We start from the raw sequence: 25,598 nt of genomic DNA, 5'->3' as shown, positions 1-25,598 counted from the left end.
GTAGATAGTATCCCTCTGTTAGGCTTAAAGCTATTTTTAATATTGTGAATTTGTGTTGTAGGAGCTGTAACCAACTTGCCACAATGCTACATATATAGTCATTTTGTCCACCATGAAGTAGTGCATTAGAAGGAGACGCTTCATCGCATAAAAGATTATGAACATAGAATTACAATTGAAAAAGACTTGTCAAACTTTTGGGTGAGGAAGGTTCATTCACCTCACAATCATGTGGAGAAACTCAGTTTCACGCATGCTATTTTTGGACCAGGCTAGACATGGCTACATATGGAAACTTAGCCTCCACCAGTCACACTGTGGCCTAAACTATGGAAAGTATACTCAATGGAGACATGGACAGCAATACCCAGAAATAACCTAGAAAAACGTGATAAAGTTTGGGGCTCATTTTGGTCCTTTGTCAAAAGGAGGAAAGTGCCCCCATGGATGGTAGAAATCGGTCTATTTTGAGCCACTACTTAATATCTGAATAGATTCCTCATTTTTTGTGATGCTGGGAGGAGATGCCAACTAATTGCTAGTGCTATGCATAACATATATGACAATTGCTTCACCGTAACTCAAAACATGTCATTATAAAATGTAATCGATTCGGTTGCCAGATTGCCTCTTATTGTTTGCTTTTAATCAATATGACAAAAAATATATTGTTTGGTAACTGTCTGTGCCAATCAAAAACACAAATCTCATTAAAAATGAATCGCCCATAGTAATTTCATGGAGTAATGACAAGCTATTTGCAGGGGTCTGGGTAGATGGCAGGATTTAGAAGTAAATGCCAGACTGAAATGTTTATCCCTCTGCCTTCTTACATTCAGGTCTCTAATGAAGTATATCATTTTTCAGTTCTGCAGATAACTGAATCTTCTCACCCCCCAAAGACACGTCCCTCATTAAGCTATCGTATTAGGACAGGAAGAGCAGCCGTCTAATTATCCAGTACCTGCGTAGTGGGCCAACTATCATATGTTCTTGGCATAGCTGCAGTCTAAGAGAGGGTAAGAGATCTTTCTGCATTTGTTTTACATTGAGTAAAAATATTCTTCAGACCCGGTTGCACACACGTAGGAAGAATATTTTAGTATATTCTTTAAACATCATGCGGTTTATGTTTAAAAATAAATCATTCTTGGAGTCTTGAATTAGATCATTGTCGTCTTATCACAATGGGAACCTTTCTACACTTCCACTCATTTCCACATACTGTTAAAACTTGAGCATCAATGTTAAGATGTCAATACTTGGTTTCATGGTTTACCTTCACACCAGCTTTTGTGATGGAGATGGTTTGCTGCTCCATTGCTTCGTGGATGGCTACCTGGTCCTTGAGGTCCATCTTATCAAATTCATCTATGCAACAGACCCCCTGCAACACAGTTGTACAAATTCATTGTGGAACATGGAGCGGTAGGAAATAGAAAGCTTTGCTAAAAAGGCAGGCATGGTCAGTAACCAATATTAACTATACATCTACAGTCTACATAAAAATTGATTTGAAAACGTGATTGTAAGGAATCCAGCTGACCATCTAAGGGGAGCATGGCCGCTGCCTTAAAATGTTGACTAAGTTATCCCTATATGCCTGAGAAACAGTGTTTGGCTGAAACAGTAACTGAATAGGTCACACATTCAGAGAAAAGTACAAATATATGGCGTAGTAGCATGATTTAAATTACAGTTAGAGAAAATAAACAATGTAAAGACCCACTTCAAATTATATTAAAAATGACAAATCTAACAATGGCCAAACCTGAATTAATAGTCTGAAAGTGTTCAGGAGTTGAAAAAAAGTCCATTCACGAAGAACCAGAAAAGCATTTTAAACAAATCAACTGGAAATGTAAAACCCAGTTTGGGTGACCCACCGGACTAGGAGTAGCAGCTCTGACATCGCCTCTCCTGGCAGGACCATCCATGCCCTGAGAGAACACACCAGGGCAGTGCTTCCACTCACCCGAAATTAGCTTGGGGTGACCAGAGAAAAGTCGGCACACTGGTAGCAAATACACAATTAGTATAGAATGTCCATTTTGTGGTTGCTTTAAGCGTGGTCAGAAAGGGGGGGGGGTGGTGGTATCAGCCACGCCCATACTCTCCAAGGTTGAGAAAAAATCCCACTAAGTGATGCTTTTCCAGGCACACCACTTAATAAGTAAAATCATTCCATCAAGCGCTTTTTAGGTCTCGCCTGAGCCAGCGCTTTGGCGCTGCTCTCGCAAGAGCTTTAGTAAACGGAGGATGTGGAAGTGCAAACTATTGCTTTCAGGCCTCCAGCAACAGTGCATGTGCGCCGGGTGCGCGCACCATTTGTCAGCCTGCGTGATAATTTCACGGCCGCTTTGATGTTCAGTGAGCCACGCGGCCACTGAGAACATCAAAGCGGCCGCGAAAGTGCTCACCATTTGCCACCCCCTCCCTTATCCCACTTCCTGCTGGTTTTTGTCCTGTTGCTGCTGTCAAACACCAGCTCCTGCACCGTGTGGCTCTGCAGTGCTTTGTCTGACTCACCACTCTGTCCCCAGGCTATACACTCACCTCACTGTGTGCTCTCTCTTTCATACTCTGCAGTCTCTCGCACTGTGCAGAGCTGTCGGCATGTGCTCCTCCTGTCTGACACTCACTTGGCGCAGTTCTCTCACACTATTTACAAGTCAATGAGGGCTGCTCTCGATTAACTTATTTCGATGGCAGTCTGTATTCCACGCACTGTATCAGGCGCACTGCTTTATTTTACTCTCTTTATTGTACCGTCTCTCCCGAACAAGCAGCACAATTGCTGCATGCCTTCAGTTGATCACAATGGGTCTAGTTTTATCCTCTTGAAGCACCTGGTCCATTAACAGTTGCCCGCGTTTTTCTCAGGATCGATGGGATAGATACCTCAATGCTTAACGCTCGAGATTGCACTACGCTGTGGTCTGCGGGTCATGAAATGTTGATCCCAATAAGACAGCTCTGCTTTTCATTCTTGTTTGGTCAGTGTGTCGAGTAGCATCCCAAGGCCATAGTAACCCCTCCAAGAAACGGAACAAGTGGCTTTTGAAGATAATCCATTATATTTAAACCGCTGCTCCCTGCCGGCGCTTCGGTCTTCTACCGTGTCTCGCGCTGTGCCAGTCTCTTCTGCTTATCTTTACGTTCCTATTGTGTGTCTCACCTGACGTTTTCACCCTGTACGGTCTCAATCTTCACTGTGCGCCTGCTGTCACGGTCATCAACACACTTGCCTTCTCTGCAATCTCTGTGTTTTTATTGAGCATTTATACGTTTCCAGCTTTACTACGGCCCAAGGTCCCATCACCGTTTATTCAACAACGCTTAAACGTAGTCTGCGCCCTCCTTCCAATTATGTTTCACTTCTGTTGGCCATGGACAGCGTCACTCCTTGCGTATTAACAAGCATTGGCATAGCCAATAGTTCTCGCTTTTGGGACATTATAAGTGTTTAGCCATGCAACACTTTATGTTGTTGCACCAAGGATACTGTGCTGGATAACTAAACACTTATAAGGTCCCAAAGGCGAGACCTATTGGCTATGCCAATGCTTGTTTATTCTCGATTCCAAGTTTTATAAGGTCTTTCCCATCAACACATTGCCACATGGGTGTTACTCCATCGGGGCTTGTCCAGTGAGTGGACTGTGCAGGTCATCCACTCTAGTGAGGAAAGATTCTTATGAATTGAAGTTGGTTTAGAGTGCCGATGGTATAGATTATAAACTTTTAATTTAAATTGGAAAGAAACATCTTCATTCATGTATTTTGTGTTTGCTGCTTTGAGAAGAATATTTCATCTCTATTTAGGCTGTATTACACACACTCCACATACAAGACAAGCTCTGACGAAGTCATTGGGTAACACCTGTCTGATTAAACGTGTTGGCTGGCTAGACAGTATATATTCTTAAGAAACCGGGAATAAGACAGAAAAAGACTCTTGATTGACTGGGAATATTGCTGCATTTCAAATGGTGAGCTTGCAACATCAATATTCCACTGAAGACTTATGAATGTTGCGAGCGAATACCACACTTGTTAGGACAGGTCACTAGAGGGGTTTGGTTTTAAAAAACCAAACTTCCTAAACCAAAGTAATAAATAAAAATAAACGCCCCTCCCTCACAGTGGGCATTTCCCCTGCATGTAGAGGTCGGCGTTTCAGTTCTCTGTTAGGAATCCTCACATACAGAATTACGATCCTAATAAGGAAAATCAGGGCAATCCAGTGCCTGTTGCCCTCCCTAAATGGGGTGGGGTGAGTGCATTTGTGACCTGGCCGACCAGTAGGAGCTGGGCCATCAATCTGGCAGACAGCTGAGGCTTTGCCCACCTCAAAATGGAGTCGGGGTAAATCACGTCTGGTGCAGTGGAAGCCCCTTGGATGGTGGCAGCCCTCCCAAATCACCAAACTCTAAATACTGAAACAAGCTTGGGGTAATTCAAGAGAAGTCAAGTGATTCTGTACCTCAAACAGTGGGCATCAAAACCCACACACTATGCAAGTTAACTGATGGGTCAAAGAGTACTTTGACAAGGGCACCATCTAGCATATCAATGAAAACTGAATGCTCTTTTAATAAGTATAACTGATTTTATTTTCTAGATATACATTTTATTGTCTAGGAGCAATTTAATTTATTTCATCAAGATGGATACAATATTCACAGAGCTCTAATTTTTTAGCTAGTTTTAGGGACAATTCAACGCCCATATCAACGTGTTTCACAACATTTGTTGTTTTCTCAATGCCAAGTGGGAGTGATCCTCATATTTGTGTTCTAATGACTCTTAATATCTGAATCAATTCATGATTGTACACGATCTAGTCCCAACGATGGTGAAGCAGAATTTCCTAATAAAGCATGCTAACCATACTAAAATCAAGTTCACGCCAATGTGAAGGTGGCAAACTGATTAAGGTGGCATTCTTATCTGCCCCAAACTATTGAAACTTTGACTCCTTGTTCGATATTTACTTCTTCAGTGTAAATGCTCAGCTGACGTCTACAGATGGGCTACAGGTCTAACAGCCGTGTGGGACGATGGTTTCTCCAGCCCGCTGGTTTTATCAAGACTTTCCTCTCCCTTTTGAAAGATGACCGCGTATAAGAGTGCAGTGGCCAGTCTAGTTTGCCTACTTACACATGGATGTCATGGTTTTACCTTGTAAGGGTGTTAGCAACAGCATCACTGTCTCCTGTGGTACCCTCTGAATTCCTAGCCGGACCTCTGGATTTGGTTCATTTACATTTCCAGGATTGGAGGGTTAGAAGGTAGGCATGGGGAGGTTCATGATGTATACGGATGGGCTCAGTCCAGTACTCTAGATGCTCTTCTACATGTGCGGCATGTTCTCTTTAGTGGGCCTTTTCACTTGCCGTGAGCAGCAGAGAGCTTTTGATTCTTGTCCTAACAAGCTACTCTGATTCAGTTCCTCTGATGGGTTTGTGGTTGCCAATTTGATTGGTGTGGCCAGACTTTGAAGTCAGCAATGCAATTATTTGATTTTGATCTATGCTAGTAAATATGGTTGTGATGATGAATCACTATTTTTAGGTCAAGCCTATCAGACAGCGCAAGCGGTCTTGTTGTAAAATACCTTTTATATGCTTACCAAGAATTCATACGGGCCTACAACCCACCCACTGCTTGCCACCGATTGCCCTCGTCACTCATGTGCTCACTTCCTAATCAATTACTTTCCGTGTCCCACTTTGTGTTTGTCCCCTACCTTGGAGCATAGCCTCTTCACCATCCCTCGGACTGTCTGGTTTTTACTCATCCACTTCTCACTTTTAGGGATGTTTTGTGTAAGCACTCCATAAGAGTGCATTTGATTTCCAGCTCTTTCTTCCATGTGCTTCCTCCCAATTACCATTCAGTGAGCTCCATGTTTCTCTTGTGCACCGTGTTATTCACACCCTATGTTTCTCCTCCAATCCTCATATTGCTGACACTTGTGTACCTCCCCCTTACTCTCCACTCTATGTTCATCTGTTCCGTGTACTGTGTTCTGTCATTGTGTGCTTTTACACCCGTACCCGCGTTGCTTCATTTTCATACAGTGCTTTTCCCTCTTTTCCCCACCTGCAGACCCTCATTCCCACATCCGTTACCAATGTTACACTGTCCTTTTTTAAAAAACAAATTAGTGCTTTTGTGCTAAATCAATCTTTTATTTATCAATACAAGTGGCATCCACTTAAGACTCACATATGCCTTCTCACACACGTGTATACATCGCACATGCATTCAGCAGGAAAATGGCGAGACTGGCAGCAGAGGTTGTATCATGGCATTTTAATTTTTTTTTTTTTTTACTATGCTGTACAGCATTGGGAGAAAGTCGGATGCTATAGAAAATTGGCAAAACCTATTTATCCCAAAGCCGAAAACTATTGGCTTGGTCAATTCTCGTTTGATAATGGTTTTGCATCCTTTACGCTTCTGCTTCGATGTAACCACAACCATGTAACAGCTGTGATAACTAATAGAAATAATTGTGTTATGACTTGATGGTAATTATTGTCTTACTGTGTGTGTGTGGTCACAGGACATTCATAGGCGGGCTATGTCTCGATACATACAGTGAAGACGCTTTTGTTGCTATGATGTTCAACTCGAAACTTGGAGACCTGTTTAGTATAAGTGCAGTATAACAGAATATACACCAGCTGCATAGTGCATGGCTCTAATTGCATAATACACTTCAAACCCACTGCATCCTACTTTCTGTGCTCAAGGTCTAAAACTGTCCATCACACTATAATGTTATATGAACAGCATCACATGTTCAAGAATTCTCGTCACACCCAAAAATATTGCAGATAAAACACACTGGAAATATTGGAGCCAGGTCAGCGCGATGTGTAATATTGGAGTTAACTGAAATTTAAGGTTGTATAATTTTGAAATATGTAAATGAAAAGTGTAAACCAGCGACAGATGTTAGAGGTCATTTGAATGTTTTATTCACATTACAGCCTGGGAAACAGTTTACAGATGGACATACACAAAGACAACTGTAAATCTCACTATTAACTTACATTATCAGCCAGCATCAAGGCTCCAGCTTCGATCACAAACTCGTGGGATTCTTCGTCCCTCACTACGGCCGCAGTTAAACCTGCAGCACTGCTAGCTTTGCCGCTTGTGTAGACTGCACGCGGACTAAACTCTTCAACATGCCTGGAGAAAGGGAAAAACACGCAGCAAATAAACTATAAACTAAGGCTGCCACAATCACAATTTGAAAGTTCCGGATCTTTTAAAGTACAACATATTACGCATAATTATGCGGTGCCACTTCTGCCAGCAGCAAGTGTATAAATGTACGGCTACACAACAAAAAAGTGTTATGCAAACCTCTTCTGAAGTTTTCTTAGATGAGCATGCCTTCATTATTTCAATTGTACACCAATTCAGTGGTGAAATGTATTCTGTTGGACTTGACCCTCTCCTTAGGATCACCCCCAAACCTTCTGCCTTTACTCTCCACTTTTTTGCTTGATTCGTTTTTGTTGCCCATGGGACTCTAGCACTGGTTGGTAGTGGTAAAGTATAGAAAATGCTAGCAATAACTCCCCTAAAACATGGTTACATTGACATATACCAAATTGCCATAGTTAATTTACTTAGTTTACCTTACTTTGAAGTCCCTTGTAGAATACTATACCGTATAACCAGAGCCTGTAAATTAAATGCTACCAGTGGGTCTGCAGCATTTATTGTGCCTAAATATCAGGTAGAGAGTGGATCACTGGTCCTGAAAGAACCAGGGTAAACATAAACATTACAAAGTACTGTTAAGAAACCCTCAATCACGTTTTTTTGCAGGTGGAATTCAGCGGTATATTTGATTATCCGCTCCGTGCTTGACAACGTGACAGCATCATCATTGGGTTAATGAATGCTTCCTCCACCCGGAGGTTTTTCCTCTGGTTTTTTCAGTAGTGATCGTCGAACAGTGTGGGTGTGTAGTGAAGTGATTTATAGTGAGTGAAGATTAACAAACTCATAAAACCAGTATATTGTTTTAATAAGACTGGGTTCGAGTTGGTTAAAAACGCTTTTCGTGCATTAGACAGACAAATTAGGGTCTGGTGCACTATAAAAATGTGTCCATAAAAGAGGTCGACATGTTTCAGCCCTATCTAGTGCCCCAAGGGGTCAGGTGGGCTTTCATCAGGACCTTGTCTATGTGTGGAGGACACTAATATTAATAGGTCTCCTAGTTAAAAAATGGAATAAGTTGTTCCACCAAAAATATGTTCGATTTGAACCTGTTTCAATAAAGAAAGAAAATAGCGGGAGAAAGAAACAAACTGCATTCAGTCAGTATGTATGCTGAAACGATGCTCAAAATTCAGGGCATCAACTGTTGTAGCAACTAGAAAATGGCAATACTTTGAATGTAAATTGGCAAAATGGCAATCAAACTCATTTTCGCATTCAATAGCGGCAAAATCAACCCTCTTTTTTATATTAATCTGTAATAACAATAGCAAAAACTGACATCCATTTTGTCATATATGACTGGAGATAGTCATATGTGTCTGGAATGACACTGGGTTTCTAGGCGCTACTAGGCACTCCCACAGGGACTGTTCAAGTAAGATGTAAGGGACCACAGATGAAAAAAGTGACGTGAGCCCTTTTTTTGACTCAGAGGCTCCCCCATAACATGTACTTAGAGATTATATTAATGTGCGATACCCTTTGTCTTAAACGTTCTTTGCCTACTCAGGTTTCCATAGTTGCCGTATTCTTGCAATGAACTAATCCGGCATGTAGGCTGGACACCAGGACGTCACGTCACTTTTTTCATCTGTGGTCCCTTACATCTTATGTGAACAGTCCCTGTGGGAGTGTCTAGTAGCGCCTAGAAACCCAGTGTCATTCCAGACACATATGACTATCTCCAGTCATATATGACAAAATGGATGTTGTGTCAGTTTTTGCTTTTGTTATTACAGATTAATATAAAAAAGAGGGTTGATTTTGCCGCTATTGAATGCGAAAATGAGTTTGATTGCCAATTTGCCAATTTACATTCAAAGTATTGTCATTTTCTAGTTGCTACAACAGTTGATGCCCTGAATTTTGAACATCGTTTCAGCATACATACTGACTGAATACAGTTTGTTTCTTTCTCCCCCTATTTTCTTTCTTTATTGAAACAGGTTCAAATCGAACATATTTTTGGTGGTTCAACTTATTCCACTTTTTCACTAGGAGACCTATTAATATTAGTGTCCTCCACACAGACAAGTTCCTGATGAAAGCCCACCTGACCCCTTGGGGCACTAGATAGGGCTGAAACATGTCGACCTCTTTTATGGACACATTTTTATAGTGCACCAGACCCTAATTTGTCTGTCTCATGCACGAAAAGCGTTTTTAACCAACTCGAACCCAGTCTTATTAAAACAATATACTGGTTTTACCAGTTTCTTAATCTTCACTCACTATAAATCACTTCACTACACACCCACACTGTTCTACGATCACTACTGAAAAAACCAGAGGAAAAACCTCCGGGTGGAGGAAGCATTAATTAACCCAATGATGATGCTGTCACGTTGTCAAGCACGGAGCGAATAATCAAATATACCGCTGAATTCCACCAGCAAAAAAACGTGATTGAGGGTTTCTTAACAGTACTTTGTACCGTTTGTTTACCCTGGTTCTTTCAGGACCAGTGATCCACTCTCTACCGGATATTTAGACATCTGAGAAAAAGAAGCTGAGTGGGTCACAAGCCCTTCTTTCTCCCCCCAATTGATTTATATATATGCATTTATTGTGCCACCCACTGATGTAGCGCCTTAAAGCATGTTCCAGGCCTGCCACTATAGACAGAAAGCAGTTTTAAACTGCTATGTTGACTTGGCATTCAAAACCCCTTGTCAAGCCTTAAACTCCCCTTAATTACTTCTAAGTCGCCCCTAAGGTAGGCTCTAGATATACCACGGGGCAGGGTACATCGTAATTAAACGGTTGGACATGTACTTTTAATTTTACATGTCCTGGTAGTGAAAAGCTCCTAAATTTGCTTTTTCACTACTGTGCAGCCTACCCCTCCCACAGGATAAAATTGGAGATTCCTTATTAGATTTATTACGCTGTAATTTCTAATTGAGAGCAATTAGCTATGTCATGTTTGGTTATTCGAGAATTTTAATGCTAAAACTTTTCATGGTAAAGTCAGATTTTTCATTAAAATTTTAAAAATAACACTTCTTGAACGTTGGCATTTTCCTGACCTTAGTGCCAGCAGGCTGACTTGGGTCACATGACTGGGTGTAGCTGACAGACTTCTTTAATTCCTCCCAGACAATCACACAATAGAAGGATCAGTTAGGTGTGCCTCAATGGGCCACCTGCTGGCAGTTTGGGGGCGAAGCAAAGCACATCCCCACTTGCAACTGAATAGGGTGTGCTCTGTCTTTACACAAAGGGTCTAACACCTACCCATTGTCAGCCAGAGCAAGGTGAGTCAGTACATTCCATGGACTTTAAATACCCTTCTAGAAGCTTCTCTCACCTTCCATAAGGTCACCAGTGCCAGGTATAAAAACAGACCCAATCAGTGCTGTATTGGTTAGCTTATCCAGCTGGACAGAGGTTCAATATTTAATTTTTTTATCAGCAAGTTTTTTGGATATAAGCAAGCACAAATACTGAAAAGTGGGACACAAGCCTGCATCCTACTACACAAACAAAATAGGGAGAACATTTAAGCGAGGCTCCGGCAACGCTTACAGTTTGTTTTGACAAGTAGAATGAATTTTAAGAAGCAAATCGCAAGTAACGTCTCTACATAGTTAATGACATCACATTTAGTGCACGAGGCGTTTTAAGGTGTCAACGGCGTTTCGATCCAAGTGAGCAATGCGTGGATCATCTTCAGGCCATTATATTAGCACTTATATACAGGCATGCTAATATAATGTCCTGAAGATGATCCATGCATTGCTCACTTGGATTGAAACGCCGTCGACACCTTAAAACGACTCCTGCACTAAATGTGATGTCATTAACTGTGTAGAGATGTTACTTGCGATTTGTTTCTTAAAATTCATACTACTTGCTTAAATGTTCTCCCTATTTTATGTTTGTATTTTTGTGTGGTAGGATGCTGACTTGTGTCCCACTTTTCAGTATTTGTGTTTGTTTATATCCAAAAAACTTGCTGATAAATTAAATATTGAACCTCTGTCCGGCTGGATAAGTTAACTAATACAGCACTGATTGCGTCTGTATTCATTTGTTACTTCCTATCCCTACCTCCCTAGGGACCATTGGAGCACAAAATAATTGATTCCCGAGGTCCCTGGCTGACTTTACTTGGGTCCCCTTGTTTGAAAAGAGGTATAAAAACAGCACCTTCAGACCCGCTCCAATTCACTACCAGAGCTGCGGAAGGGCTCCGACTGCCTGCTGTGGTGACCTGAGGTGCATTCTATAAGACTGCTCTGTACCTGGAAGGACTGCTTTGCGGTCTGATGCTTGCCTTGAAACCTCAGAGACCAGCCCTGCTGTTGAGCCCTGCATCTTCACCTGCACCCAGGACTGCCAGTGACTCCAAGGGCTAGTTTGCTTGCATCCTGTTAAGAACCACAGGGTCATAAAAGGCTTCCACCATCTTAAACCCGCACCTAGACCCAGCCTAAGTGAGTCCTGAAACCCCAAGATGTGCCCCACCAGTCCTGGACCCTTGGTTGTGGTGTTAAAGGTGCCCAGATGACCAAATCCTACAACCGAGGACTTCGAAAATGTTGGTCAAAAACTGATCTGAGAACCAGGCAGAGACCGGGACCAACCTGCTCGCCTATTCGCACAAGGTGCATTGCCGGTCAGTTTGACTTTGTGGCTTCTCCCTCTATGTTCAACACAAATCCCTTTCAGTGGTCCTTTTCCAAAGGAGTATCCAACCTCATTCAACTGTCTTTGGCTAGAGCCCTCTGCCTCGTTCCACTAGAGATTTTTGACTTCCATTTCGGCAACTAAGTCAGAGCGTAGAAATCATCTTCACTGCGGCTTCAACACAAGGCAATCAGAGGACATTGCTCCCTCCTCAGACACCTCCTACTGCCTTGCCCCACTGAAGTTTACCTTCTCAGACATTTTTTCCACGGAATTTGTTCGAAGTCCAAACGTAAACACTGACTGGGTCCAATCCACTTCTTGCATCTGAACCATCCTCCATTGAGGCTGGCCATATTTTTGGACTTTGATTTTGCATGACTAGATGTCCGCGGTTGTTGCTTTGATCTTGTAGCACTAGCTTGCACTAAAAACTTTAAAAATTCATAACTCCAGTTCTACTGATTGATATTTTTATCTGTTTGGTGTTAGATAACTTATATCATTTTACTCTATTTTTCAAAATTGGTTTGGGATTTTTCTTGTGTTGTGTTTCCACTTTTACTCTGTGTGCTGCATTATAACTTTACACATTGCCTTTAAGTTAAGCCTGTCTACGATTTGTGCCAAGCTACCCAGAGAGACAGAGGTTAATTTAGTGACGTTTTGTGGCTCACCCTGCAAAGGATTGTGGTTGTCTACCACCAACCCAATTTCTTGGAAGTCAATTCTTTTTTTGTATACATTCTTGTAGTTCTTGTTTTCTACAACAATTTGATCTCAGTCATCAAGAAAAGAGTGATATCAGCCGGTTTTAAGGAGCGGCATGAAGCCTGGAGAACGAAGTTGTGCAAAATGATGCCAGCTTTTGTGTCACTGATGTGGACACGTAAACAATGAGATAAGATGGAATGTTTGGGTAGCTCAAACTCTCTACTTTAAGCTGAGCAAATAACTTTAGGATGGGACATGTAGCTACTATAAGAATGTTATTAAGAAAACTTAGAGTTTTGTAAATGTTTTAAAACATTTTTTAAGTAAATGTCCCATTTGTAAAACTAAAGAGTGAGATCTGTTATTGTGGAGGTTTATTATGTCAAACTATAAATCATACCGTACTGGACATTTGCACTGGAGACAGTCATGCACAAGGTGACATTTTGAAGCTACCCAGGTGTAGACATGATAGTTACTGTAGTTGTGGTTGAGCAGAATTCCATAGAAGTTTTTATTATAATTGCAGATCATTTTGGCCAAGTTTTAGGAAGACGCAAAAAACTGTCCAATATACATGCGAATCCTGGAAAAGCTCATGACTTTTGAGGCAAATGCATAAGTAAAATTAAATGCAGGTTTGGCAGGTTTTTCCTACCTTAGTGTGGATCAAACAAATTCTTGCAAAAAGAGATGTACTACAAAATCAGGATGAATTGTGCAACAAAATATCCTAATTCATGTTTAAATATTCAAGAGTTACAAGGGTCTGGAAACTAAACCGCTTTTAAGGGCTGATCAGTTGCTGCTCCAGATGGCATTTTTGTTCTACGCCAAACATTTCTTCTGGTGATGATGGATGGACACTCTCCCCAAATCAAGACACCTCAAGCACACCCCAGGAGTGGTAAAACTCATTGTTTGTCCTCATATTTTTTGCAGATTTGCAAAGCAGTGTTCTTTAATACACCAATTAATTTCCCCTACTATTTCACGCATATGCCTTCTCTCAAAAAATGGGCTAAGAGACCCAAATCAGTTTTAGATGTAGATTTCATAAATTCAGAAAAATTTAGCAAAAAGTATAGCATGTATTGAGTGTTTGTAGGTTATGGTCATGAGAAAGGTAGAGGAAGCACTCTAGTCACAGATGCAATTTCAACACGGTCACAGGCGCAGTCCTGTACCAAAGGTGTATAGAAAGTATGAATATAGGGTAATGGGTATGGCCTAAGACCACACCCTCAGCCAGCTGACCACTGGGGGTGCCCAATCCCAAGGCTAGGCCAAGCATGCAACAAGGACTCGGGGACTGGGTGAAATAACTTAGTACATTAATTGAGGAGCACAGGGTTACAGCATATTCTAGGACCCTGCAACACTCACTAGCTTTGTGGGCATGAGGAAGAGTGCATGGTTGAAAACCTCACCCTGAGAGCTGTGGCACGGTCTTGCCAATAACACCAACTCGCCTCTCTCGAGCAGATCTCCTATTACTGTAGAGTGAAGGCCATTTAACAGAAAACACTGCGGTCTACCTAGAATACTGTTGTATTTGTTGCAGCTGAGCATTTCTTCTGCCTGCTTCCCTGTGAGCAGACAGAATATTCCAGTGAGAAAATAAGTCAAACCCCTCCCAAGAGGTGAGTCACCCTCTCCCCCTTAACAATTTTCCAACTGTGCCCTTTGCAAACACCAATGACATCTTGTTTGGTGCCAAAAAAAGGTTGCAGTTTATGAACACAAAATTTGAACCTTTCTTCTTCATGGTCATACATACAATTAACTCATTTAGTGATTTGCCACCATAGTTCATTTAGTCCATTTTCTGCTTGTTATCTGCTCTCAGACAAATCCGTTCCTGGGGAGGGGCCCTGTTACCCAGGCCACTGTTGCAGTGTTAGTCTTCAACTTGTTACTGACTTGGGGGGTGTCCATCCGGACTTGCCCGAGCCACAAGTGCCGTGCCGCTTGCCTTCAAGACCATCTTGGCCCCTCACTGCTCCTCCGGGTCCCTGCCGTGAGGCATCCAAAGGACCCCATGTGAGCACTTCATCTATCCAGCCAGGTACAGTGTGGGACGTATAAAACGTTTGAACGCGCCAGACGCCCACCGCCCAATTCCCTGGATTTGCTCGCTGCCAATGCCCAGACCAGCCGCCGTGGTTGCGACTCCGATCCTGAAAGAATGTGATCCGAAAGCCTTGGCCGGGAACCCCAAGCCCCTCCTCGTCACTGTAATAAATTGGAAGCGGCTAAGGAATGACCCATCTTCATGTCTGAAGAACGGCCCTTGTCTAGGTTCTATGGATGCCATGTATCCCTCCACCAGGCATACTGGGCAGCAGGGTTCCCCTTTTATGCAATTTAGTCAGGTCCACCTCCCTTTCCCTGCTTGGTCCGTTTTTGACATCCGCAGCAGGATGTCCATGTAGCCCTCCGCAGGCATGAGGTCATCACTGGGTCCCTTACCGGCTGGGGCCACCATCTCGCTCACCCTGTAAACCCTGAAAAAGCCAGTGCAAATGCCGCCCTGAAAAGTATGGCCTTCTCTGATGTGCATAAACCCCCCAGAGCCCTTATTTGTTGCAGTATGCTGATGTGAATGGGTCTTCTCGTGTCCTTCCTTGCCTTCTGGATCCTGCCCCAAACTTTCGTTGCCATTCTACATTAAAAACTCCTGGTAGGGTCCTCTTCCGTCACCATCTTTGTATAGTAGGCCGCTGTGCTCAAATGTGCTTGGGCCCATGATCTCGACCTGCCCGATTGGGATGCCCATTCTATGAAGTTCAGGACTTTGCTTTGCCCTGCTGGCTGACCTCTTAGCCCTGTTGCTGCAGTACATTTTGCCCAGCACTTACAGTAGAGGTGCATTGTTTTTGGGGTCAGTGCATTGCTCAGTATCTCTTCTACGCCAGCTCTACCCATGTTCAAGCTTCCTCCGGTACAGGGTCATTCCTTGGTCCGCATCCGGAGCGAGGTCTCGGAATCTTGCCCAATGAAAACGAGAAATAGCATCTGCAACAGAGTTCTCTATTCCTGGGACGTGTCGTGCCCAGAGTGCGATATTCACCTTCAGCTGGCATTGGACCAGTCTACGCAACAGGCTAACCACCTTCGCACATTTTGCCGTCCCGGTGTTGACTGCCTGTACTATATCGGACCACAGTATTATCTGCTTGTTCACCAGCTGTTCAGCCCAAATGTGAAAGGCCACTACTATGGGGAACAATTCCAATAGTGAAATGTTCGCTGTGGCCCCTGCCTGTTTCCATGCCTCAGGCCATGACCATGCCGTCCCTAGGATAGCCACGAAGTCGAAGCCCCCAGCTGCGTCTGTGTACAGCTCGAGCTGTGCCGCTGGCCCCCATGGCTCTCACCACATGAGGGTGTCTTTGAAAGTGGACAGGAAGGATTTCCACTGTTCTAAGTCCGCTTTTACCCCTTGCGTTAAGCGGACCCTGTGGTGCCTCTGCGACATGCCCCTGGTCAGCCATGCTAGTCTTCTTGCAAAGGCAAGCGCTGCCGGGATCACCCTTATGGCAAAATTCAATTTCCCCAGCAGCTGCTGCACCTCACCTAGTGCAGCTTTCTTCTGTAGCCTCAACCCACCCATTATTTCCTTAAGCTCCGACACCTTGTTGGGTGGTAGTTTGCATGTTCCTGCCACTGAGTGTAGTTCTTTACCTAAGAAGGACAGCTTCATGGTCGGACCTTATTTCTTGTCTTGCGCTAGCAGAATGCCTAGCTCCGGGGTCAGCGCTACAAAGCTTTGCAAGAGGTGGACGCAGTCTACTGTCTCTACCTTGCCAATGAAGAGGAAGTATGGCCAAGTAATGGATCCAACAACCGTGGGGTGTGTGTACCTAGTTCACACTCTAGGAAGCTGCTCAGTGCCTCAAAATATGCACAGGATACTGAGCAACCCATTGGCAAGCATTTGTCATAGTAGTATTCCCCATCTAACCAGAAACATAGCAAATGGTAGCTATCTGGGTGGACCAACAGGAGGTGGAAAGCAGACTGTTTTTGCTAACAGGGGCCCCTCCCCTCCTGACTTATCAGGTCCACTGCGGCATCCACTGATCCATAGGCCACTGTGCAAGCGTCCTGATCCAGCCAGTCGTTGATGGAATCCCCTTGCGGGTGGGACAAATGGTGTATTAGCCTGAATTTCCCTTCCTCCTTCTTGGGTACCACGCCTAGCGGTGAGACCACCAAGTCCTCCAATAGGGGGCGAGGGGGTGACCGGTCCGGCCACCCGCCCTACTTTCACCCCTTTACCCACCTTTTCTCTAGCTACGCCTGGGCTCTCCTTTCGGATTTTAGGTTCCGGCTGTCCCGTGCGCCCCTGGGTCCTTTGTATGGTATTATGAAGCCTTGAGTAAAACCTTCTGCCAGCCTTTGTCTGTCTGGGGCCTTGGGAAACTGACCCAATAAATATACCAGCCTGCTGATTTTAATAGGGGTCGGTAGCAGTTGCCCCCTGCCCTTGCCCCCTGTCTGTGGGGGCCTGCTCCTCAATTCTTTGCACCGGCTTTCTCTTTGCCTGCCCCTCCTCCCTGATCCTGCCTGCAGCAGTTTGCAGGGTGGTTTCCCCGCAAGATCCACAAGCGTGTTTGAACCTGCATGCTGCCCCCCCATTTACAGTGGTCTTTGTTAAATTTCCAGCAAGGTTTTCTGGATTTGGTACTGCCCTGGCTCTTGCCCTTGAAACATTAGCCTTGCGCCTCGTATTTGCCCTTACTCCCGTAAGGGCGAACATTGTTATCTCTTGAGCTGACCCGCTCCCTGGCCGCCACCATGTGCTTGGAAAAACCCTCCATGTCCTGACAGTCCAACTCTATCACAGGACAGGTTTGCATTTCCTCCCTGAAGACCTCACCTTACTTTAACGACGCCTCCCCCTGATACTTCAATTGGGCCTCATGCACCTTCTGTTCATACAAGATGAGTGCTGCTGCGCTCTGGGGGAACTTCTCCACAAACACACAAGCTAGGGTCCTGAAAGCTTTCAACCAATTTTCTAGTGAACTCTCCACCCTGGGTTTGCATCCTTCTCTCCTATCGTCTTCTTTCTTGTCCTGGGTTGTCAGGTCTAGGCCTGCTTGCCGTACCTCTTATAGGGAAAAGATGTCTATGAACTCTTTCCACCATATTCTTTCCTGTACTGCTAGCGGGATAAGGTTGGCTAGTCCCAGGAGTTTTGCGGCTGTGGGGGCATCCCCCGGGGAGGTGCGCAGGTATGCGCTGGCTGGCTTCCCATTAGTATCTGTGCCTTCCCCTGGCGCCCCTTTCTCGCCTGCCTTGGCCGCCCCAGGGTTTGTTGCCCCCCCCCACCTTGTCCCAATGCTACCTGGTTGTCCGCCCGCCTGGTGTTGCTATTTGGTCTTCTTCCCTGGTCTTGTCATTTGCCCTCTGTGCCTCCCCTTTGGTCTAGCCCTTGCTCCTGGCTGCTCCATAGGGTGATCCAACCCCGGGCCATTGCCACCAGGGCATCCAGGGTGGCTGGCCCCATGCCTCCCCCTGGATAAACTGTGGGTCCCTTCCCTGCCCTGTATGCCAGGGGGGTGTGACACGGCCAGGGCCCTTGCCATTGTTAGATTGCTCCCTTCCTGCTGTCTACCCTGGTTCACTATTTGCCCAGGCCTCCCTTCTGCTGGTGCATTGCGCTCCCCCCTTCCATGCCCCCTTTCGTCGCGTGGCATGCATTTCATACCCTTGTCCATGGCGGTCGCGTTGGGTCGATCTCTGCGTGATTACGGAGTGGCCACTGTGCTGCCTACAGATCCCTCATCGTCGCTGCTCCCTTCGGTCACGGAGCTTGATGCCAATTCTGGCGTCACTGCCCAACTGTCCTCCCTCACCACCAGGAGGTTTGATTTGCTTTTGCAGTTATTTTTGGGGTTCTGGCTACATGCCCCTTAGCGCCCAGTTTTTTGGTGGGCAGCGCTGGAACTGCTGCTGTCTCTTTTCTTCCTTGGGGTGAGTCTTTAATCTGTTGATCCACTCATGATTTCCTTTGCAAGGCTACCAACGCCCTGGCTCTGTCCAGCATAGCCTGTAGGTCCTCATCCAGTTCTGGGCCATTATCCTCTTCTCCTATTTTGCCCCTTCTGTGGGGCTTCTGCTGCTCCATCTGTGTTACTGAAACGTGCTGGGGGCCATGTAGCCCTTCCAGCTGCCCCACGCCTGCTGGCCATCCTGCCTGATTTGAGCCACCTACCTTTGTGCTACTGTTGTGTGGTGGAAGTGGGGAGACAGGCTCCTTTGCAGCCCTGCAGTGCGCAACAGAGGACACCAAGAAAGGGCCACAGCTTGCTACAGTCCTAGCATGTGGCAAGCTCCTTCCTGCTTTGTTTTAGAGCCTTTCTGATCTGGAACGTTGTGTGAACGCTCAGTCCTTCTTGCTCCCCTTATACTCTGCCAGCGTGCTCCTCGCTTCCCTCAACTCTCTGATGTAAGCAGGTCTACCGTGTGCACCCGGCCTCAGTAAGCCTCGCTGACGATGCCGGGGATGACCCGGGGCCGCTGCCCCATTAAATAACCCTAATGCTCCAGCCCCTGCGAGGCAGGTTTGCCATCTTTCCAGCTGCCTCTGCTCCTTCCCGAACGAGCAAAAACCTCCCAACAGCTTGTCGTTGTTGCAGCGTTAGTCCCAGTTACCTCCGGCTTGTTCCTGCTCGATCCGGATTATCGCAAGTCTTTGTCCCAACAGCAGGGCTCCTCAGGCCAGTCCCCACAGTTACGATAAACCCCGCCTATGAATTCTCTCTCCTTATGCTGGAGGGAGGGTTGTATGCTCAAGGGGGCCTCTCACCCTCGTCCTAAACCCCTCCGCGGCTCGTGGCCTGCTCCCCTAATTGGTAGAGGCCAAACCAGCCTGGGGCAACCAATCCTGGTCGGCCCTTTTTTCCTGGGCTTGCGCCCCAGGGGAGGAAAGCTTCCCACCTCTGGGCAGCGTTTGTCCTGATCCCTGCTTCGCCTTCTGCCAGCCCGGACTCCATACTGCTGCAGAGAAATCCTCCGGCTCAAACAGGGAATTTTGCTGTGCGCTTAAAATGGAGGTACCAAGGACTGTAGGATGAGCTGCTCATCCGTTTTTAGGTCTCGGCTGGCGTAGGCTGCGCAGACATGCGCAGTCTCGCTGGCGAGATTTAGTGTTAGCAGGGTATTTTCATTAAGGGGCTTTAAGCCACGCCCCTCTGTTCCATTGGCTGTCATCACCGTTTATGCTAAACGGTGGACAGCCATTGGAACAGAGGTGTCTGACGTTTTTGCTTTGCGAGCCGTCCCATTTGGACAGACTCGTTTGCTTTACTTTTGCCGTAAAAGCTTGTTCCGATGTCGATGGCCACCATTTCGCGCCCTGCCTCCAGCACAGACAGAAGGCGGCAGAGGGAAGGAGCAGACATGGTGCTTCCTCGCTGGGCACCAAGGAGCAACCCGTTCAGCTGCGGTGGCACCAGTGTGAGCCCGTGTTCTAGGGCACAGAATGAGAAGGTCCGATCGGTTCTCATTCCAAGAGCTGGCCTTTAACGCTTTAATTTTCAAATATATATTTATAAAGTGCGGCACGCCAATCTTTGTATTCATGGCAGCCACACACTTCTCTCCCTATTCGGCGTTGTTACAAGGATTTTTCCTGGCTCAGCGCGGCCCCCGCCGTTTCACAGAAGCTGGGTCTCCTCCCGCTGCTCTTGCGGGTGTGAGAGCTCCCCTTGTATTGCCTTTCACACCCTCTCCTCAGTCTCCACCTAAATGCTGCTTCCCCCTGCTTGCTTAGTTTGTAACCACAAAAAGGCTAACTATTACAAACATGTAACTCCATGGGGGATCCTTACACCGAGCCCGCACGTCAGCCATCGGTTCGTGTTTCACCAATTCACCTCAAGGTGGGTCCCTTTTGCAGTGTGGGGGCTAACGTACTCAATTTACTTATTTATTGAAGGACGTTTGTAAAGCGCTTATATGCCACCAAGCGTTGACTTCTGAGTGCTGTGAGGATTGGAAGCAATGAGAAGAAAGGACGGAAAAGGCGGAGGGGGGGGGGGGGTTTAGATGATATTAGTGGATGGAAGGGAAGTTTAAACAGTTCGTTATGCTGAGTGCAAAAAAGGAAAGAGTGAAACCCTTTGCACAGATCGCCTTGCAGATGGTGGGTGCAATACCTAGCAAGTGGGACCATTTACAGGTCTCTCCTGGACTGGCGGCGGTTTGTATACTTCCTATGTCCCTCGATACAAGTTGCAGTGTTTCACTCGCTCTGGTAGCTCTGGGTGAAGTAACGCACTCCTCACTTACAAGTGTTTTAGTGCCTGGAACTTTCGGGTGTGAAATCTTCAGGCCCGATAATCCATCCAAGAGACACGGCGACACTCAGAGAGGCGCCGGGGCTGAAGCTTTGAACTCTGCTACCCACTATGTGCTACAGTCGGGCGTGCGACCAGTGAATGCCCCCACCACAGGCACAAGAGGGACCATCATCTCTGCACCCCACTGGACACCCCCCACACCATGACCAGCAGACCGTAGACAATGTCAGCCTTTTGATTTCCACCAACATGGTGAAAATCTGCTCGGAAAATCAGACAGTCATTCTAGGTACAAGCAGTTATTTCTCATTTCAGGAAGGCCCCCACTCCCATGCCCCCGTCCTGTATCTCCTCTGCACATTGAGCCCCGGTACCTCAGTGAAGGTGGAGGATGCTCCGGGCCCACAGCCTGGGTTGGGATTGTGCAGTGCTTGTTGGTTTCCCAAAAATCTTGCAGCTGACCTTTGGGGCTTTGCTAATGAGTGGTGGTTAGAGATTGCCGTGACACTGGAGACCATGGTACGGCCAGCTGCTGGATGAAAGGAAGCCGCAGAGCATATCCGAGGCCGGCCCTGGGGAGCAACGCTCATTAATTAAAGACTCAGCAGGCGAGAGGGGGTGGCGACCAATGTGCCATTCCAGGTGTGCGCGTGTGCGTGTAGGAGGGGGGTCGTGCAAGTGCGTGTGTACGTGTCTGCCTGTGTTTTTATGAACTGTGAATGTGTGCGCATCCATATGTGTTCGTCTGTATGCTTGCGTGTGCCAATGTGTATATAAACCTGTGTGGATGCGCGCGTTCATATATATGCATGTTTGTGTGTGTGTATAAGCACATGCTTGTGTTTGTATGTTTCCGTGTGCCTCCGCGTGTGTAAGCGTTTGTCTGTTTCCTGGTGTTTCTCTGCATTTGATCCCACCCACTACCCCCCCCGAGCTGTTATCTTTCAGAGTTGTTAGCTGATCAGCAGTGCTGGCTACCGTTTCTGACAATCATGATTAAAAATCACAGAGAAATGCGCATTCACACAATCGGAGAAAAAAAAAAAAATCACATGACGTCAAATAAATTATCAAGAAACATCCATATAAAAATCACACGGGCCAGAGATACACACAATCAGAAAAAATATCTTATGAACAGAGAAACAAAGGCAAAACAATGAAATAATAAGAGATGGTCAAGAGAAACAGGCACAAACAGAAAGAATCCAATGTAAAATCAGAGAAACAGTCACAAAGGAATCCAATAGAAAAGCACCAAAAGAGTCACATAAAAGCACGCAGACCAGCTTACAAACACTTTCTAAATCGGGCACAATTCGGATACATCATATTTAACCCAGTCACTTCCGCCAACATGTCCCCGAAAGCTGGTCATCCAAGGCCTACATTTACAACTGCGGACAGCTAGGCTGCTGCAGCAGGCGCAGTAACCCACTGAGCTATTTCACCTCCCATGGCGTTATGGCAGACAAAGCACTGAGTGTACACTAGTGTAAATGCAATAGGTTTCGCATTTAAACTTTTTTTAGCAATTGCCGTATTAAATTACAATATGTTTGATTTGTTTTACAAAAGAAAAAAAAAGAAAAAACAATGTCATTTACAATGTCAATAGCTCAAAATAATGTCAGTGCGAGACCTATTGCATTGTAAATGCTTGGCATTAGTAAATCTTCAAGCCAAACGAATCCATCCTAGACAGAACGAGTTTTACTACAATTTGATCCAAACACCCCGCCAGCCAAATCGCCTCCGCCAATAATATATTTCGGCTGTGCAAATCCTCCTCTTCACACAAGCTGGAAAGCCACTCTGTAGGGTTAAGCTCCAGTTGACTTGTGCCATATCAGCTCTTCACTGGGGGGCCGTAAGGCAGTTGACATTTTTAATTAAGTTAAAGCCATTTGCTTTGCTAATGGTATTGTATAGCAACGCAAATGGCTTTAACTTAATAAAAGGAGAGACCTATTGCATTTTTAATGCTTGTTTAATATCTCAGGAATCTAAAGTGCATATAAATAACCCGGAATTTCCCTGAGTAAATGCATTAACTTTAGTCAAACAGAGCAGGGATTGGCTCTCCGTTTCAGATTTGTCAGTCCAAATTTCATGCATTTACTTTGAGAAATTGCGAGTGATGTGTATAAGGTGGAGATGCAGAAAAAATACACCCTGCTTGCTCTATGCTGAGCCGGTGCGGTTCACGGTGCATCAGGATATAGCCACAAGAGCACATTCAATCTGGAAACTGTAGATTGGCATAGGAAGCAGGCCTCAGGATTTGAGACTTTCAACATTTACTTTTTTTCTTTTTTAAAGTAGATTTCCCAAAGTGGGCCATCCTGGGCTACAGAAGCCCTTTTTATTCAATGTAAGCCATTTAATGCTGTGTTTGTGTTTACCTTTAATTTATACCTCCGATTTAGTTCACATTTCTGGCCTTTTAAGTATTACATTTATATCTTTTCACTAACTTGATTTGGACCTTTTTGGACCTTTTTGATTCTTTTTCTTAGCAGTGCAGTTTTGCTTAGATGTTGAACTTGTACCACTCACACATTCATCCTAGCCTAGGAAAGATGTAATGCTTGAGCCATCCCGTTGGAACTTGCCCTTTTTGCACGGTTATCCCCAAACATTTTGCCTTCCTCCTGTATTTTTTCTGACATGATTTTGTTGGTTGTAGGACTCTGGACACTTTACCACTGCTGATCAGTGCTAAAGTACATATGCTCTCCCTTGTAAACTTTGTAAGAGTGGTCTACGTCTTTTTGCCATATTTAATTTACCTGCAAGTCTCTTGTATAGTGGTATCCCATATAACCAGGACATATAAATTGAATGCTACTAGTGGACCTGCAGCGTTGCTTGTGCCACCTACCAAGGTAGCCTTTCAAACCTGTCTCAGGCCTCTGCCTGGCCTGCCTGCGCAGTTTATTGCTGCAATGATGTGGAACTTAGAATGTTTACCACATCAAACACCTTTTACTACATATAGGTCATCCCTAAGGGAGGCCCCCAGGTAGCCATATGGGCAGGGTGCTATGTAGGTAAAAGGTAGGACATGTGCCCTTATTGTGTGGCATGTCCTGGCAGTGACAAACAGCCCATTTGGTTTCTCACTACTGTAAGGCTGTCCTCTCATAGGTTTGCATTGAGAATTCCCTGATATGTGCTTAAATGGTAATTTTGGATATTAAAGGGGTAGCGGGCCATGTTTGGTATGTTTGGAATAGTAATAAATCCTGCACATCGGGGAAAGCGGATTTGTGATCACCATTTTAAAAATGCCACTTTTAGAAGGGGGCATTTCCCTGTGCTTATGAAGTTTTGTGCCCTGCCTGGTTGTGTATTCAATGTCTGGTTTAGACTGACATGAGAAGTGGATTCACTCTAGACAGTCACAAGGGAAATTAAGGTGTGTCCTGATTTTACTGGGTGACTCGGTGCTGGAGTGAATAGACCTTCGATGCATTTAGAGTGGTGGGAGGAGTTTCCCTTGCACCTGAATAGGGCTGTGCCTGACTTCCGCAATGCTGTCTCCGCCCCCTTGTGGTGTGTCTGGATCCAGGACTGGGGATTTATTTGGGGTGTTGTGCACTTCTAAAAGCTGTTCGAAGTGCCCCCAGAACAAAGACTTAGGAGTATAAGTACAGGGGTTGTGACCCCATGATGGAAGACACTGCGTGGGACTTGTAACCAAACGCTGCTGGCTCAACATGCTGCCCAGAGCATTGCTGTGCTGCCAGGGAACCTGTGCAGCCTTGTTGTGCTGACCTGCTGGAAGGAATGCATCTTTTCCCCAAGCGCCCTGTATGCTGGCCTGCTGCTTGCTTTTATTAACCTGTGTGCCCCCAGTGCTCTCAAATGAGCTCAGCTTGAGGTGACCGCGGTGTACGGCTCCTGGCTGTTTTCCTTTAACTAATGCCAGGAAGCATGTGTGGAGCACTGTGACCGGTTCTCTGGCAAAGGAGCACGTTGAGGAGGGCTCCCTGCCTTTTCTTGGGCCTAGTGCCAAGGGAGCACATTTTGACCTGCTAAAAATACTCACTCCCCGCTGCTGGCTAGATTGAGCAGTCTGCTCTCATCAGGGCTCACTGGGGATTCTGTTGCACGAGGCACCTCAAGCGCTAAGAAGCATGCCGGACCGTTACCGTTCTAGCATTGCAGATGCACTGTGAGGACCCCCCTTGGATGGGCCCAGCCACACGTTGAGGAAACCACCCAGCGCTGCACTCCATCCTGATCAGGCGTGCCGGGAGACACTGTTTAGGCCACGTGCCACAAGAGGGAACATGGGTCCCCAGTGACATGGTCCCTGCTCTACTCCCAGTTTGGGACTCCATGGTGCCTGACTGGTTGGCCGAAGAAGCACTCTGGGCCTGCATGGCATCTCACCCGCACGTACCAACCACAAGGCTGCCTCGGGGTTGGTCGCATTAACGGCGGGAATGCGACCCAACACCCTGCAGAAATACACAGAGCACAGGAGCGTTGTGCTCTGGAGGGGAGCAGTCCGACACTGCCTTGGTTGCAGCAGCTGCAATACACTGTTGTACACAGCCACCTTTCAGGGTGTGATATGCGGGGTACACTGAAGGTTCCCCACCCAAAGCCAGCTGTGTGGGTGGCCCCACTCTTCGTGGCACCTACCTTTGGGAGGACTGTGTTTGGCCC

General features: G+C 45.8%; 1 protein-coding gene across 2 annotated transcripts in view; it reads right to left on the bottom strand.

The window, feature by feature from the left end:
* The window catches only part of LOC146823118 (maternal DNA replication licensing factor mcm6-like), a 474,334-nt gene that overhangs the window by 225,078 nt on the left and 223,658 nt on the right, over positions 1-25,598 (bottom strand). For both annotated transcript variants that reach the window (XM_085606624.1, XM_085606623.1), the window contains exons 10-11: positions 7,068-7,209; positions 1,280-1,387 (exon numbers count right to left, since the gene is read on the bottom strand). In XM_085606624.1, the coding sequence (XP_085462750.1) occupies positions 1,280-1,387; positions 7,068-7,209 (250 nt within the window). The remainder of the gene's footprint in view (positions 1-1,279; positions 1,388-7,067; positions 7,210-25,598) is intronic.

Source organism: Triturus cristatus, chromosome 5_2 (assembly GCF_964204655.1).
Source record: "Triturus cristatus chromosome 5_2, aTriCri1.1, whole genome shotgun sequence".
NCBI classification, from domain to species: domain Eukaryota; kingdom Metazoa; phylum Chordata; class Amphibia; order Caudata; family Salamandridae; genus Triturus; species Triturus cristatus.
This window is presented reverse-complemented; position numbering and strand designations above follow the sequence as displayed.